Source organism: Notolepis coatsorum (assembly GCF_963971535.1).
Source record: "Notolepis coatsorum genome assembly, chromosome: 16".
NCBI classification, from domain to species: domain Eukaryota; kingdom Metazoa; phylum Chordata; class Actinopteri; order Aulopiformes; family Paralepididae; genus Notolepis; species Notolepis coatsorum.
In genome coordinates, this window is record NC_140180.1 from 90,053,527 (window position 1) to 90,067,764 (window position 14,238).

Sequence of the window (14,238 nt, forward strand, 5' to 3'; positions counted from 1 at the left end):
ATGTTAGGCTAAAAGTCTGTCCTCCGTGATGAGTTCTGCTATAATTCTGACTTGTCTAATAAACACACATCGTCTGTGATTTACTCTGTAGGAAATTATTTTGTCAGAGTTCGTGCCAAGTGTCTGTTCCTTGAAGGATCTGTGCGTGCGTGTGCGTGCATGTTTTTGTGTTTGTGCTTTGATGTTGGGTCTTCCTGTGTCTAGACTCCAGCAGACAGAATCCTTAATTTCAGGATGGAATCTAATCAGCAAAAGATTTTGTACATACAAATTTCAAAATGTGTCCTTTCTCAGTCTTCAGTCACCTTCCCTCGACTTTGTCTTATTCTGGTTTAATCGTTAGATGATGACTGACTCGTTATAAATACCTTTTAGACTGGTGAGTAACCTTGTTGATACTTAGATAGGTGGGTTTTTCCTTCGGTGGTTCAGTGGGATGAGGTGCATACCATGTACTCTTGATGTTGTAGGTTTGAATACGACTTGTGACGTTTGTCACATGAGACCCCCCCCCACCACCTCTGTTTCTCCCACCATTCCTGTCTTTTTACACTATGTAGAAGCATAAATGATCATTCACAAATTAAGCCTTTTGAATGTATCTCTGCTGATGGAATCCCACCAGAGCCTCTGTCACACTGTCTCCTCTACTCCCTCTCAATAAAGAACCTTCTCTCCTGTCTCTTCCCTACTGTCTCCCTCTCAGCCTTCCTACTGTCTCAATAAAAAACCTTCTTTCCTCTCTCTTCCCTACTGTCTCCCTCTCAGCCTTCCTACTGTCTCAATAAAAAACCTTCTCTCCTGTCTCTTCCCTACTGTCTCCCTCTCAGCCTTCCTACTGTCTCAATAAAAAACCTTCTTTCCTCTCTCTTCCCTACTGTCTCCCTCTCAGCCTTCCTACTGTCTCAATAAAAAACCTTCTCTCCTCTCTCTTCCCTACTGTCTCTCCTCTCAGCCGTCATATTGTCTCAATAAAGAACCTTCTCTCCTGTCTCTTCCTACTGTCTCAACAAAGAAACATACTAAGAAAACCGCCTATGCTCCTTTAAAATGTAACCCTTGCAGGTGTACCACCCCACCCCCCCTAAGAAAAGAAACATTAGATCTGTGTTCTGTGGGCTGGACTTGTGGAACAGTCTGGAGTTAGAGCTAAAACAGAGTACAAACATACATCAGTTTAAAAATATGTACAAAAAATCTTTCATAAATAGGTATCTGGAAGAGGAGGTATTTATTTAGTATATATATTATATATTTATATGTATATTTATATAAATGTATTTATAATATATATTAATGTATTGGATTATATAGAGATACAGCGTTTATAAATATAATTAACAATAGCATACAATTATATAATTTGTGATGAATAATTAAAAAGGGGTAGGAATAAAAAATAAAGTGTATACTTCTTCCTACTCCTTTCTCGAACAGGGTACACTATGATTTGTTTATCTGTTTCTCTTTTTGTTGTCTTTTTTATATATATATACTGTATGTCAAATGAACAGATATTTTTTTGTTTTTTTTTATACTTGTTTGAAAATAAAAAATCATTCATTCCTGTGTGTCCCCAGCCTGCTTGTGGGAGCCATCCAGACGGCTGGCATGACGGAGCAGATGAACCAACAGGGCTCTCATGTCACCATCTTCGCTCCCACCAACACCGCCTTCAACGCCATGCCCAAGCCGGAGCTCAACAAACTCATGCGTAAGTCCTTCCTACAGCGGACACCTTTTTCACCATGCGAGGGGTGTGGCTTTCTTTAGGGGGCAAATGGGTGAGAGGCAGGGATGTGTGTGCGTGTGTGTGTGTGCGTGTGTGTGTGTGTGTGTGTGTGTCTGTGTGTGTGAGTGAGTGAGTGAGTGCATATGTTAGCAGCCTGCTGAGTTACAGTAAAAGACAGTAGGAAGTTCAGTATGTGTGCATGCATGCGTTTGTGCATGTCTGTGTATGTGTGTGTGTGTGTGTGTGTGTGTGTGTGTGTGTGTGTGTGTGTGTGTGCATGTGTGTGTACGTACTAGGGTTGAATACCGGAATTCCCCAGTGAATATGCAATTTATCAAAATGAGATATGGTAATAGTAAGGTAGTTGGAGCACTTTAGCAGCCAAAAGCACAGACAGATGTGATCCACATGCAACGGGCTGTTTACATTGGATTTAACAGAGCACTTCCCAGGAGGGACACAAAATGGCAGCTGATAATGAGTGCAAAGGATCACATGAAAACAAAGGATCATGTCATACACATTTGTGCAATATACCTTTATGGTTGGTTTCCCATTGCTTTCTAGAAAGGTACTGACTTCTAATAGCGACATAACTATTCTCGTGTTCCGTATTGCATGAAAGATAGGCGGCTCAATCATATAATATTGAGATACGCGGTATTGTATTGCGTACTGTAGTATTTATGGTTCTGTCTCTGAGCCAAAAGACATACAACACGGCTCCCCTTAACGTGATGCTGCATTTCCACCTGCCATCTGTATATTATGATAATGTCTCTGAGTGGAGAGAAACACAGCCTAGCTTGTGGAACTCACACACAGAGAGGCACTTAATTCTCAACAGCAGCCCATATTTATTGATGATAGACACCTGAGGATTTTGGACGTGGACTATTTGCATGAGTTCCCTCCTTTCTACCGCAAGCATTTTTTGCATGCATTGCAAAAGTAATTCTCTCTTTTAACGTGAGCCTATAATGTTCAGGAACACGCAACATTATGGGAAATGCTCTTACTGTCTTCTCCATAGTCAGACAAAAAGATAGATACCAATTTCCTCCCTGTGTGCTCAGTTGAAAGCTATCCAGCTGCGAGCTAGCCTAGCTTAGCACAAACAACTAGGATAGCGTAAAACTCTGGGAGACGTGTTTTTGGCCAAGAGCTAGGGTAGCTGGTCCGTATCCGCTTCCATTCATTTGTGCTAAGCTAGGCTAACTTGCAGCCGGATCGTTTTCTACTGAACACAGAAGAAATTGGTATCTATCTTCTTGTCTGACTCTGCAAAAGCACATTTCCCATAATATTGGCTTGATCCTTAATAACGAGGGGAAGGATATGCTCATGTGGGGCCACTGCCTCAGTACAATTGGACTCCAAGGCGTTTCTCATGACAACTGACATTGTCTTGACATAAATCGGACCACTCCTCTCCTCTCAAGATGATGTCATGAGAAAATCCCACAAAAATAAGTTCAGATCTTTTTTTCATTGGAGTTCTTTTGCAGTGGTAAGATACAGATATTTCATTCCTATCCTATCGATGACGTTGCCCTGACAACAATGTGGGAAGTTCGGCGTCAACAGGATTAGCACTGGGACCAGGGCTCCGACAGAGTGACCTGCTGGTTTATCCTTTTAGAGTTGTGTACTTCTGCGTTTGTTGACTAAACCTTCAACATAAAGAAATCTTGTCTACACACCCAAGAAATTATTACATACCGGTGGTGGAATGCAAGTTGGATTCTCTCTCTCTCTCTCTCTCTCTCTCTCTCTCTCTCTCTCTCTCTCTCTCGGACGCACGACTGCCAAACAGCTGACTTTAAGTGGTTCCAGTCCCTACTGTTGACCGTGTCCTCATTAGTTAGAATTGATTCTCTATAGGCATCGACTACAGTCCGACTTGGACAAAGGAATAGTCTGATTCACTTTTAGATTGTGCTCCAAGAGGGGAGACACTGCGCTGCCTAGAGATAAATATCTTGTCGAAGAAGCAAATGAGGTGTGAACTCACAAACTCACTCGCTCACACGTTCGCTCATTTAGTCGCGGTTATAGCCGGAGGCAGGAAGCGCAGCTACGCCGTCTCTGTCAGAGATGCCCCGGACACATGCTGTCTCCACTTTTGAGGCTGTTTATGTCTTTGCGGGATAAATCAACTCTTCGGTTTATAAAAGGTGAGACCACATTCGAATCCATTGTTGCCCAGCCAGGCCTGGTTCCAGTAAATACCACTAGAAGCTGAAGGCCTCCAAGTAGCTCTTCTGTTTATAATAATAATAATTCATTTTATTTGTATAGCGCTTTTCAATGACCCAAAGTCGCTGACAATAGGCAAAACAAAGAACAGAGAAACATAGAACCACAGGGAAACAGGGAACAGTATGAATACACAAGAACATAAAACCACAAGTAACAAACAACAAATACAGAAGCCAGTAAGGGAGACAATCTGGGAAGTAAGTAAGGGGGGGGGGGGTAACCGAGGGGAGGGAGGGGCGGTGTGTGTGGGAGGGGCAGGAGACGGAGAGAAGGTAGGGAAGGGGAAAGGGAGGTGGTAGGTTGAAGGAGGGTGGTTATGGGTAGGGAAGGTTGAATGCTTGGGAGAACAGGTAGGTTTTGAGTCGGGATTATGAAAGTGAGAGGCTGCCCAACTGCTTGCTGATACCAACACGAGTTGGTGAACGATTTATTTTTAATGCAAACACTTAATCACCTTGTTTCCCCTCTGCCCTGGCAAAGCAAGGTCAGTCTTGTCATACAATGTGCATCAACTACAAAAGCCTAATGCGTGCAACGGTATCCCTTGTTTCAATGGTTTGTTTTCACATAATTCCTTCTTACAGTCTTACTAATTAAATTGAATTAAATTAAATTGAATTACGGTAAATTAAATTAAAAAAACCATGCTTAGAAGGGACACAAAATGGCTGCCACAAAGTAAATACAGAGGGGCATTGTGACATGTGAGAACAAAGGGTAGAGCGATACAGAACAGACACAGGAAGACAAAGGGGGGGGGGGGGTCTATACATAGCCCTACATAGCCCTAGTGTTTATATGTCTGAGTACATTGACCGTTTTTAGACGCAAAGCACCTCATAGACCAGTAAAGTCACTAGTCAGTCACTTTCAGTCAGTCGCTCACTCACTCATTCCCCAGTGGTACTCTGCCCCTAGTGGCATTTTGAGTAAGACCAGTTCAATCCATGCAACACTGCTTCCCACACACGCTGTGTGTCCTTGTTTGCAAATAAAGTGATTCTATAGAATACAATGGAATAGAAATACTTTATTTATCCCGAGGGAAATTCGGCGAATTCGGAAATTCTGATGCTCGAATTCCATTTCAGTGCTGAGGTTCGGAAACACTTTTATTTTGATAGTCCATTATAGACTCTACATATTGTAATGTCTCCTGATGAGTCGGGACAAAAGGTAATGTCAGGAACGGTTTATTAACCAAAACAACGTTAACAGTCTAATCAGTTGACTGTCAACGGCAAATCAAGACTTGTTGGCCAAATTGCAAAGCTGTAACTCATCATAGTTTTCACCTAGAAAGTTGTTTATAACCCTATCCTTTACCTTAACCTTAACCATTCCCTTAACACATTAATTGCCAAACACGAGTTAACTCGTTATAGCCCGCCAATCGAATAACACCAACAACGAGTAAACTCGTTATTGGATCGTTATTTCTTTTATTCACTATTTCCATTCATAATGGGTGGCACTCTGTCTGAGACCGCAGCGGTCCGCTACCGCCACCTAACGCCTTGCGGCCGCTATTGCACCCCATTTGAAACGATGTGGTTTGTTTTCTGGGCCGAGCTGAGCCGTGCAGGCGGGGTCTAAACACTCCGGCAAGACAAGCGCTTATATCGATGCATCGACTAGGCCCCCCCCCCCCCCCCCCCCGTTGTGCAATGCTGGATAACGCTGCACACGGACACGACCAGTATTTGGAATGGCGATCAGATAATTGGATTATTCTTTTTGCAGTACATCATAGACAAGGTAAGGACTATAATTATGTTATTAGTGCTGTCAGGCGATTAAAAAAATTATCTAATTAATTACAGGATTTGTAATTAATTAATCTAATTAATCGCATAACCATTTTAGGCCTGATATTTTATATTCTATAATCATATTTCAAATAGCATGTGTCCGGATGGCAGAATTCAGTACTGTATCTACAAAACATTCTGTTTAATCATCTTCCCTTTATTAATTTGCTTAGATTTTTCAGGTCTGGTCAATTTTAGCATGGTGTTTTTCAGAGTAAAAAAATAAAAAAGAATTAAAATAATTGAATTGGTTCATTACAATTTACTCAAGCCTAGTAACAGACACAGTATTTCTTACACTGGGAATACATTCCCTGAGATCCATAGATGTCCCTAGAATCAGATACCAAGAACATGCAAATGGGCCTTTAAAAAAAAAAAAGTCTGTAAATGTTTATTCTACGTTCTTATGTAATGAATGAGATTTAAAAAAAAAATTAATACAAAATGTATTAAAAATAAAATAAAAACTATTTAAATTTATTTTGTTAATTTTCATAACACGATAATTTGCTGTGTAATTAATTTATCTAATTAACGCGATAAACTGACAGCCCTATATGTTATCAATCTTGCGTTGATCCGATAATTCTTTCCCCGCGATCGAAGCGTGTCTGTGTGGTGTGTGTAGGTGTTTGTAGCGATCAAAAGCACAGATGGGCCCCGTCTCCCTTTCACGCGTGCATGATGAAACATAATACCGATAATCTAGCGTTGATTTCAGATTGATTGTTGATCCAAGCGAGGAATGGCAACGTGTTTAGTGAATTTCACTATAACGCTGTTTTCGCGTCTTTTCCTGGGATTACTCAGAATCACTCAAATTATATTCATATTCACCACGGTATAAAACGGAAATGTACGGATGAAAAAATTATCGTTTTTTTTTATGTTGACCGGAAGAAACTCACTGACAATCGACAATGTTATTAGATCCATAGCTATAATATTTAATAGTGTTTTAGTGTTTGCAAACACCGGCATTATCCCCATTGAACAAATCGCTGGCTTAAACGGCCTAACGCCCATAGCGACCTCTGGCGTCCAATGTGTTAACTACAAATTCTAAATAAATTGTTTGTTTTGATACTATCGAGTCAACCTGCACGCAACGTTTGCTAAATATGACAGCTGACAGGAAATAAACCGGGGGCCAAGCTGTTGCCCTAGCGACGGAATAGCAATGGAATTCTTCTGAAAAGGTGTGTTGATAGGATGCAGACGGTGACCCAGCGTGACCTAAGGTTCTATCCGGGTTCTAACCCAGTCTGCCCGTCTCTCTGTCTGTGACCCAGCGTGACCTAAGGTTCTGTCCGGGTTCTAACCCAGTCTCTCTGTCTGCACCGCAGGGAGCCGCCAGGAGCTGACCACCTTGCTGAAGTACCACATGGGCGACGGCATGTTGGTCAGTGGAGGAGTGTCCTCTTCCACCAGAGTCCAGCCCCTGCTGGGGGATAAACTGGAGCTGGGAACGGTAGGTAGAGGAGGAGGAAGAGGGTGATGAGGAGGATGAGGAGGAGGAGGATGATGATGATGATAACGATGATGATGATGATGATGACGATGATGACGATGATGATGATTATGATGACGATGCACTAATAACCAATGTAATAATTTCTCAATCTCATTAATCAATCTCTTTGTTTTTTTTTGTTTTCTCTCTCTCTCTCTCTCTCTCTCTCTCTCTCTCTCTCTCTCTCTCTCTCGCTCTCTCTCTTTCTCTCATTCAGCGTAACTACACAATATACGTGAACAGGGTGCCAGTGGTGGACGCTGACCTGATGGCTACCAATGGAGTGGTCCATGCCGTCAACGCAATCATAAAGCCAATGCGTGAGTCAGACACAATCATAAAGCCACTGTGTGAGTCAGACACAATCATAAAGCCAATGCGTGAGTCAGACACAATCATAAAGCCAATGCGTGAGTCAGACACAATCATAAAGCCACTGTGTGAGTCAGACACAATCATAAAGCCAATGCGTGAGTCAGACACAATCATAAAGTCAAAGCGTGAGTCGGACACAATCATAAAGCCAATGCGTGAGTCAGTCACAATAATAAAGTCAATGCGTGAGTCAGACACAATCATAAAGCCAATGCGTGAGTCAGACACAATCATAAAGCCGATGCGTGAGTCAGACACAATCATAAAGCCACTGCGTGAGTCAGACACAATCATAAAGCCACTGCGTGAGTCATACACAATCATAAAGCCACTGCGTGAGTCAGACACAATCATAAAGCCACTGCGTGAGTCATACACAATCATAAAGCCACTGCGTGAGTCAGACACAATCATAAAGCCACTGCGTGAGTCAGACACAATCATAAAGCCACTGCGTGAGTCAGACACAATCATAAAGCCACTGCGTGAGTCAGACACAATCATAAAGCCACTGCGTGAGTCATACACAATCATAAAGCCACTGCGTGAGTCAGACACAATCATAAAGCCACTGCGTGAGTCAGACACAATCATAAAGCCACTGCGTGAGTCAGCCACAATCATAAAGCCACTGCGTGAGTCAGACACAATCATAAAGCCACTGCGTGAGTCAGACACCCCCAGCTCACCATTACAATGACTCAATCACTGAAAGAGGAACTGCTAAAATCATATCTCTAATTAAAATTATAACTTAAAATAAATAAAATTGTCTGTATTATGTATCTCTGTTATATGTCAGTTAGTAGGTAGGTGTGTAAACCTACCCACGTTGTATTGTTTTGTTTTGTTTTTTGTTATTGTTCTGTTGTTTATATTCTGTTTGTATCTGTGCTCAGGCTCCCTCCAAAAGCTTTAAATAGCTTCTTGGGAGACCTGGCACATGCACACAATTTGCGACATTGTTATCACATGAGGATACTCGCATGTAAAATGTATCGTGTGTGTGTGTGAATAAATTCATTCATTCATTCATTCATTCATTCATTCCTCAGCTGTGTCCATGCATTGTCACCAGTGGTGGGAAGTAACTTGTGTATTTTGTACTCAAGTACTGCACTTGAGTAGACTTTTGAGCTACTTGTACTTAGTATTAGGGAATGTTCACTCCATGTACATTTCAAAGGAAATAATGTTTGTTTTTTCACTGCATTTTATCTGAATCCATCCGTTACAAGTTACTTTGAAGAAAATGGTTTTGCATAGAAAACATGGCAAAAATGTATGAAGTTGATGTACTTTAAAATGTGAAGCCTGACAACTTCAATATACTGTAGCTGAACTACCATAACTGGACCACATACCACTTTAACAGAACCAATGGATTGAGGTTTGAATTCTTCCAAGCACTGGAATACACCAACATTGTGTAGAATGCATACTACTTTTAGTTGAGTAGAATTTTTTATTGCACTATGGACCTATAGCCCCATGCAGCTACAATCAGGGTTCATACTACGGCTGAAGAATAAATCCAGAAGTCAGCAAATTATCTCTTGCAAATAATTATTTACATTTCAGAAGAAAATCAAAAGCATATATATATATAATATTTTTTTCAAAATCATTGTACATTCTACATCATACTACATACGTTCTACAATCTACATCATACTACCCTACTACCATACTACTATGATTATATGCTTTTGACCCCCCCCCCCCCCCCCCCTCTCCGAAATGTTGATAAAAGGCAAGTGAATGATGTGTAACAGAGTGCAGATAGCCCGGTGATGCTGAATGGTGTGTAACAGAGTGCAGATAGCCCGGTGATGCTGAATGATGTATAACAGAGTGCAGATAGCCCGGGCGGTGATGCTGAATGATGTGTAACAGAGTGCAGACAGTCCGGGTGGTCATGCTGAATGATGTGTAACAGAGTGCAGATAGCCCGGTCATGCTGAATGATGTGTAACAGAGTGCAGATAGCCCGATGATGCTGAATGATGTGTAACAGAGTGCAGATAGCCCGGTCGCTTGAAGCCTTTTTACAACGCATCGCCGTTTCCGGGTTCCCGTTTTGCGCTCTGATTAGCCAGGTCATGTGACATGAGCGCCAATCGTGGGACGGCAAGTTTCTACACTGGTTAAGCTTAGGCATTCTTCGAAGTTGGTTAAGGTTAGAGTTTGTCTTAGAGCATGGCGATAGAACGCCAGGTAGTTTGCAGGCTGTTCGACGCGGAAATGGGCAAACACGCTATTGGGCGCACATGTCACATGACCTGGCCAATCAGAGCGCCGGAAACGCGGATGCGTTGTAACAAGGCTACACGCAGCCCGGTCATGCTGAATGAGTTATATATCCTGGATGCACTTCCTCTGCGCAACACAACTTTTATCCGTCAATTAAATCAGCTAATCACATAGTCGACAATGTCCCACGATCGTCAGCCGAGGGTAGAGTCGTGTTGAGACGAGGACAGCCGAGGGTAGAGTTGTGTTGAGACGAGGACAGCCGAGGGTAGAGTTGTGTTGAGACGAGGACAGCCGAGGGTAGAGTTGTGTTGAGACGAGGACAGCCGAGGGTAGAGTTGTGTTGAGACGAGGACAGCCAAGGGTAGAGTTGTGTTGAGACGAGGACAGCCGAGGGTAGAGTTGTGTTGAGACGAGGACAGCCGAGGGTAGAGTTGTGTTTAAGACGAGGACAGCCGAGGGTAGAGTTGTGTTTTTTTTTTTTTTTTTTTTTTTTTATCTTTCTTCCCCTCCTTTTTCCCGATTTTTCTCCCATCCCACCCTTCCTGGTTGTTGCGTACTTTCCCCTACTGTTGGTCCGGGAGACCGGAGACTGTCACATGCTTTCCTCCGACGCATGTGCAGCCTGGGGCAGGCCAACCTGGCCGCGCAGGTTCTCACCGGGGAGAGTGTAGCGTGTAGGAAGCCACACTATCTCTCCTCAGTTCCAACCCTCTCTGAGCAGGCGCCCCGACCGAACTGTAGGGGTCGCTGTCCACAACGCCCAGGACCCACCCTTCAGCTTTCCCACCCCCTGATACAGCCAATTGTATCAGTGTGAGAGGCCAGCCAAGCTGATAGCAACGCCGGGAGCTGGATTCGAACAGGCGAATCCTAGTGTCTCCCGGTGTTGGTGACGAACGTAATCTCCGTGCGCCACCTGCCCCCCCCCGTAGAGTTGTGTTTAAGACGAGGTCAGCCGAGGGTAGAGTCGTGTTGAGACGAGGACAGCCGTCGGCGCTACGCATGTCTGGAGAGACGACAAGGGATTTGGATCATTTTTAGTTCTTCAAAATGAAAGAAGAACTGTGGAGAAAGTCTGGAAACCCACCAGCACGCAGCACTCCGCTTCAGCCTTCTCTTCTCTGTCGCAGAATGACTACCACCAGCTGTCAAAGCAGTCCAAACACAGAGCTTTGGGGAAAGTACAGCGTTCTTTTAAATTAAAAAAGTATGTATGGACCCCGCGGAAGCAGAAGTAACCCACGGAGAAGCGGCTTCAGTTGCAGGAGCGCCATATGGTTTCAACTCCGTATTCATTCCACGATATTGGAATTACTACTATGATCACACACGCTATAATTCAGCCCAGCCTTTGTTATGAAACCCAGAGTTCAATTGATTTGTAGTCTGTTTAAAGGAAACAGTGCTCAGTGCAACTCGATACAAGCAGGGCTTCCCACGCTGCTGCGCGGTCGAGGCGCGGGGGGCAGCTTCGCATAAGAACCTCAGCGTCTTGATTCAGGAAGACCCCCCAAAAACCTACCGGAAGGAGCGTTAGAGAACATTAACTCTTCCAATTGTTTATTATACATTTTCGCTATTTATAAATATAATCTATGAAAGCATCTGTAGGCTACTAGGGCTGAAATATCTGAAATATATATATTTTTATATATATAAATAACCTTTTGACTATCCTCTATCATGCATTCTTCCTACTAAATATATTAATATGTCTTTACTACTATGCACTCAACACTGCAGCATACAAGTTTCAGCACTGTTTGATGAACATTGTTACTGTAAGAGTTGTACCCTTCCTGCTGACTTGTCGTACAGAACTTGTAAGTCGTTTTGGATACAAGCGTTCAGCTAAATGACTAAATTTAAATGTAATAGGGCTGCCACCTCAGTAAGTCATATTTTCAATTAGTCAAGTAACTTGTTGGTTTGGTCTTAGTCAACAAATTTGTCCCTAGATTTTTTGTCTTAGTCAAGCAAGTCAAACAATTTGTTGGTACATTTCTATGAATTTTCTTTTACAAGCTGGATGAGGAAATAAAATGGAAAACACCTCTCCGGTAAGCACTAGATTTAAAGAGATCCCTCTGTATTATTGCATGTGGGAAACTCAAATTGTACAGATTTGTCGATTGAACCACCAAATCAATTTGTTGACAAATCCTATGACTATTAATGGACTACGGATTTCTTCAGTCTAAGAAAATCCTAACCACCCCCCCAACCCCCCCCCCCCCCCCCACACACACACACACACACATACACACACACACACACAGATACAGTATACATACACACACACACACACACGCACGCACGCACGCACACACACACACACACACACACACACACACACACGCACACACACACACACACAGACACAGACACACACACACAGAGCCAGTAGCACCTTGATGAGAAAATGTCCTGCAGGAAACCATGAAAGACAATAAAATGTACAGGCAACCATAAAGTCTAGATTGCCTGTGCAGTTACATTGAGTTACAGTCCCTATGGCCTGATGGCTGAGAGGAGGTGGTAGAGGAGGTAGTAATGGAGGTGGTAGAGGCGGTGGTAGAGGAGGTGGTAGAGGGGGTGGTAGAGGAGGTGGTAGAGGAGGTGGTAATGGAGGTGGTAGAGGAGGTGGTAATGGAGGTGGTAGAGGGGGTGGCAGAGGAGGTGGTAATGGAGGTAGTAGAGGAGGTAGTAATGGAGGTGGTAGATGAGGTGGTAGAGGGGGTGGTAGAGGAGGTGGTAATGGAGGTGGTAGAGGAGGTGGTAATGGAGGTGGTAGATGAGGTGGTAGAGGAGGTGGTAATGGAGGTGGTAGAGGGGGTGGTAGAGGAGGTGGTAGAGGAGGTGGTAATGGAGGTGGTAGAGGCGGTGGTAGAGGAGGTGGTAATGGAGGTGGTAGAGGGGGTGGCAGAGGAGGTGGTAATGGAGGTAGTAGAGGAGGTGGTAATGGAGGTGGTAGAGGAGGTGGTAATGGAGGTGGTAATGGAGGTGGTAGAGGAGGTGGTAATGGAGGTGGTAGATGAGGTGGTAGAGGGGGTGGTAGAGGAGGTGGTAATGGAGGTGGTAGAGGAGGTGGTAATGGAGGTGGTAGATGAGGTGGTAGAGGGGGTGGTAGAGGAGGTGGTAATGGAGGTGGTAGAGGGGGTGGTAGAGGAGGTGGTAATGGAGGTGGTAGAGGAGGTGGTAGAGGAGGTAGTAGAGGAGGTAGTAATGGAGGTGGTAGATGAGGTGGTAGAGGGGGTGGTAGAGGAGGTGGTAATGGAGGTGGTAGAGGAGGTGGTAATGGAGGTGGTAGATGAGGTGGTAGATGAGGTGGTAATGGAGGTGGTAGAGGGGGTGGTAGAGGAGGTGGTAATGGAGGTGGTAGAGGAGGTGGTAATGGAGGTGGTAATGGAGGTGGTAATGGAGGTGGTAGAGGAGGTAGTAGATGAGGTGGTAGAGGAGGTGGTAATGGAGGTAGTAGAGGAGGTAGTAGGGGAGGTGGTAGAGGAGGTGGTAGGGGGGGTGGTAGAGGAGGTGGTAGAGGAGGTGGTAATGGAGGTGGTAGAGGAGGTGGTGGAGGAGGTGGTAGTAGAGGAGGTGGTAGAGGAGGTGGTAGAGGAGGTGGTAGAGGAGGTGGTAGAGGAGGTGGTAATGGAGGTGGTAGAGGAGGTGGTAGAGGAGGTGGTAGAGGAGGTGGTAGAGGAGGTGGTAGAGGAGGTGGTAATGGAGGTAGTAATGGAGGTGGTAGATGAGGTGGTAGAGGGGGTGGTAGAGGAGGTGGTAATGGAGGTGGTAGAGGAGGTGGTAGAGGAGGTGGTAATGGAGGTGGTAGAGGAGGTGGTAATGGAGGTGGTAATGGAGGTGGTAGAGGAGGTAGTAGATGAGGTGGTAGAGGAGGTGGTAGGGGGGGTGGTAGAGGAGGTACTAGAGGAGGTGGTAATGGAGGTGGTAGAGGAGGTGGTAATGGAGGTGGTAGAGGAGGTGGTGGAGGAGGTGGTAGTAGAGGAGGTGGTAGAGGAGGTGGTAGAGGAGGTGGTAGAGGAGGTGGTAGAGGAGGTGGTAATGGAGGTGGTAGAGGAGGTGGTAGAGGAGGTGGTAGAGGAGGTGGTAGAGGAGGTGGTAGAGGAGGTGGTAATGGAGGTGGTAGAGGAGGTGGTAGAGGGGGTGGTAGAGGAGGTGGTAATGGAGGTGGTAGAGGAGGTGGTAGAGGAGGTGGTAATGGAGGTACTAGAGGAGGTGGTAGAGGAGGTGGTAGAGGAGGTGGTAGAGGAGGTGGTAATGGAGGTGGT

General features: G+C 44.5%; 1 protein-coding gene across 1 annotated transcript in view; it reads left to right on the forward strand.

Moving 5' to 3' along the window:
- The window catches only part of tgfbi (transforming growth factor, beta-induced), a 47,841-nt gene that overhangs the window by 28,176 nt on the left and 5,427 nt on the right, over positions 1 to 14,238 (forward strand). The window contains exons 12-14 of the mRNA XM_084332221.1: positions 1,581 to 1,714; positions 7,155 to 7,279; positions 7,539 to 7,641. Coding sequence (XP_084188347.1) covers positions 1,581 to 1,714; positions 7,155 to 7,279; positions 7,539 to 7,641 — 362 coding nt within the window. The remainder of the gene's footprint in view (positions 1 to 1,580; positions 1,715 to 7,154; positions 7,280 to 7,538; positions 7,642 to 14,238) is intronic.